The 3,327-nt window shown below is 38.6% G+C and overlaps 2 protein-coding genes across 2 annotated transcripts in view; one reads left to right on the forward strand and one right to left on the reverse strand.

The window, feature by feature from the left end:
- The window catches only part of LOC145488660 (histamine N-methyltransferase-like), a 2,279-nt gene extending 1,903 nt beyond the window's left edge, over positions 1–376 (forward strand). Inside the window, exon 1 of the mRNA XM_081467579.1 lies at positions 1–376. This exon is cut by the window's left edge and continues 1,903 nt beyond it. The gene's annotated coding sequence lies outside the window, so the exon portion shown is untranslated.
- A 93-nt stretch (positions 377–469) lies between these two features.
- On the reverse strand, positions 470–3,138 carry LOC145488665 (uncharacterized). The gene is made up of 2 exons (XM_081467586.1): positions 2,702–3,138; positions 470–1,558 (listed from the first exon to the last, which is right to left on the reverse strand). Exons 1-2 carry the CDS (start codon positions 2,990–2,992, stop codon positions 1,184–1,186), a joined length of 666 nt encoding a protein of 221 aa, XP_081323712.1. The 5' UTR covers positions 2,993–3,138; the 3' UTR covers positions 470–1,183.
- Positions 3,139–3,327: the final 189 nt, after the last annotated feature.

A 3,327-nucleotide genomic window follows, 5' to 3' on the forward strand; every position in this document is an offset into this window, starting at 1 on the left:
AAAGGTGGTTTTGCCAAGAATGCATTGAATCCTATTCATATGGCTTTAGGAATAAGTATCTCTGAAAGTCACTGAGATGTTTGTTTAAGACTGTTTTGTTCTGGGATTAAAAACAATTCAATGCTTGTGATTAACTTTGGGGTCTAGAGTCACTGGAGCAGCAGGCTGAAAACTTATGGATCAAAGTCACCAATCAGACCTTATTTGTTCAAAAGGTGGATAACACTATCCACTGGATAAATCGTTATCCACCTGATAGCAATTTATCCAGTGGACAGCGTTATCCACCCTTTCAAACAACCTGGACCAGTATTTCATAGTACCTGATAGTCCAAAGAGACAGAGGCATCAAGTAAACACAACTTAGTAGTAATTTCATTTAGCTGTGTTTGTATTTTAAGCTGAATACGTAGATGTATTGTAATGTTAGTTGTGTAAGTATTAGTAGCATAAGTTATGTAACTGGCTGTATTGTATGTAAATAAAAGTTTATTAAAAAAAAAAGTAGTAATTTCATTTACTAGAACAAACCTGCACACCGCACTACTGATATCAACATACGAAGAAAGATCTGTCTAATAGCCCAGAGATACTAGTTGGATTTTGCAGTCATGATGAATCATGGATTCTGTCCTTCCCATGCCAAAGGCAAGTGAGGTTTCTTAAGAAAATGTTTAAAGAAATTCAAAAATAATTATTCAAAACTATGGTAAGAGATGAATTCTTGGGGGACTAGTGAGAATGTCTTTTAAGCTAGTTCATCATAGTTACAGCCTACAGCCCATAAATTTGTTTTCTTTGTACCCTGAAAATCATGTACAGTACAATTTATTATTTAGACATATTTGTGTTTCTGAGGAATAAAGCAGAAACAGACATTGATTTTTTTAATCATCTGTTTCAAGATTTCTTAGTTTATTTTGGCACTTTTAGTTCTTTGTAGTGAGATAAGAACATAGTGTTATAGGAAGAGTCAGTGTACTTGTCTAGAGGATGAGCAGAGGAGAAAGGTAGATGCATGAAATGCTTTTTTTAAATTTCATTTTAACCTTTTTTTTTTTCTTTTCCATTTCAGTTTTTGATATGACATTTTGTGTTTGTTACTGACAGAAACAAGAATAAGAATTAACTGCAGTTCACTAAAACAAGATGTATTATGCCGAACAAGATGTCTGTAAGGTGCCTAACCATCCATTTGCATGTAGTCCTTGAAAATACTAATCTCCCACTCTTTATTTACCACGGGGCAATTCATCAAGTCTCTAAGAACTGATTCCTCTGCAGCATTAGTGGAATTGAAAGATACTTCGACAATCCACTCATAGAGACCCCCTTTTACCAAACCAGAACTGTTGTGTAGTCTATAGACAAGTAAAGCCTCAAAGCCTGTCAAACTCACGAAGTAATCAGCATAGGCCATAACAGTGTCTTTTGGTACAGCTTCCTCCTCCCGGAAAGGAATCATTGTAAAGGCCTTAAAACCAGCCTTGTAGAATGTGTTGTGTTTGACAGTGGTACCATCTCCCTTGGCTTCATGTACTAACTTGAATATTCCACCCTGTAAAACAAAATCGGTATTAGTGTACAAAGGAATTACAGTTGAACCTCCCAAAAGCGACCACCCAAAGTGTCAAGCCTAGGTGGTCGCTTACAGGAGGTGGTTGCTTACTAGATCTTAGACCATATTGGGTCAAAATTTTGCCACATAAGCATATTGTAACTGTAGAGACTTAAAGTAGTGAAGCCTTGGAGCCGACTGGCTCATAGCTGCTGGAGCTTATCCCGGTTTCTGGAGCATGAAGCCGCTACAAGTATTTCTACTCCCCCTGGATGGGATGCTAGTCCATCGCAGGTCACTCCCCTGCAATTTGGTAGGTTTCCCATTTATACTCCTGGGTGGAGAGAGGTACTGCAAGAGTTAAGTGTCTTACCCAAGAACACAACACAGTGTCCCCGGCCAGGGCTCAAACCCGGACCGCTCGCTCTGGAGTCGAGCCCACTAACCATGAGGCCACTACGGCATGTAGAGACTAAACCCATGTTTTAAATGTTTTATTCATGTGAAAGGTAAATTTCCAGAAAAAATGCAGTAGTTCCCATTGCGAAACTTCCATCTCTTGTACTACCCAGAAATGCAATAATGTTACAACACCTTATTATCCAATTTCCGCTCTATTTAATTATCTGGCAAGTGGTCGCTTACACAAGGTCAAACGCAAAGGAAAACTTCAAACTTTTAGCTCTAAAGGTGGTCGTGGTCACTTACAAGAGGCGTTCTCTTTCATTTAATTTATTAAGCACTACATGAAAATGTCCATGCTCTTCTGTAACATCATATTGTACATTAACTTCATTCCAAGGGTTTAAAAAGAAGATATGGTGTTCTTAAGTGGGTGCGTGAAAGGGCTGCCTCTTTTAATGAAAGGTATGTGAAAGGGGTACCATTTCTGTCAAAATGGTATAAAAAAGAGTAAAGGGTCGGACCTTGGTGCAAAGTCTCCCTGTATAAAACTGTGTAGGGAACCCACCCCACTTCCCACCATCTCTGGGCACCCTCTAATTGTTTCCATTGGGAGCCGCTCCTCTTGCCGTGAATGAAACTTTGGGAAAATTATGTATCTCCTAATAAGGTAATTTCAATAGATGACTGGTATTCATTTTGTTTTCTGGTTTTTCCCAAAAGAAAACTAACTTATATCACCTGAGTGACTGATATGTGTCCTCTGCTGTTAGGAGGCGGAACACCTCTGGGAAATGTGCCTTTGATTGCTTCGATCGATGCCCAGCAATTCTTTGAGATAAATTTGTAAGGACTCGAATCACTGCTTAATGGCAGTTTTTCGGAGAAGATAACTGTATTGATACCGCGGGAAAAGAATTTTTCAGCAACAGGTATCCACGTGTTTTGAAACAACTCTACGGGTAATCTTCCCTCGGTTTTGAAACATACAAACTGTACAAATTCGTCCTCTGGTTTATCCGAATCTGCCATTTTGTACAGCTTGGATCGTATGATCGTAATTAAGCTCAAATTATGAAAAGTTATGGATAATTTGGATTGTTTCAGCGTTTATTGGTTAATCAAAGCAAGTGTATGTTCTGTCTAATTTGTAGACAGTAATAGCGACAATACCCACCTTTATAGTTTAAGTGCCAAGCAAATATAACTTTAAATTAGCTTTAATCTTACCTCTTTTGGGAATTCACATATCATGAACCAGGTAGAAACAGAGAAACAGCAAAAGCTCGCAGTTTTTTCCGCTCTTCGGCTCGTTCTGTACCAGGCCTAAAACAACTCTACTAGAGTAGTACTGGGACCAACACAGA

The sequence above is a fragment of the Orbicella franksi genome, chromosome 5 (genome assembly GCF_964199315.1).
Source record: "Orbicella franksi chromosome 5, jaOrbFran1.1, whole genome shotgun sequence".
NCBI classification, from domain to species: domain Eukaryota; kingdom Metazoa; phylum Cnidaria; class Anthozoa; order Scleractinia; family Merulinidae; genus Orbicella; species Orbicella franksi.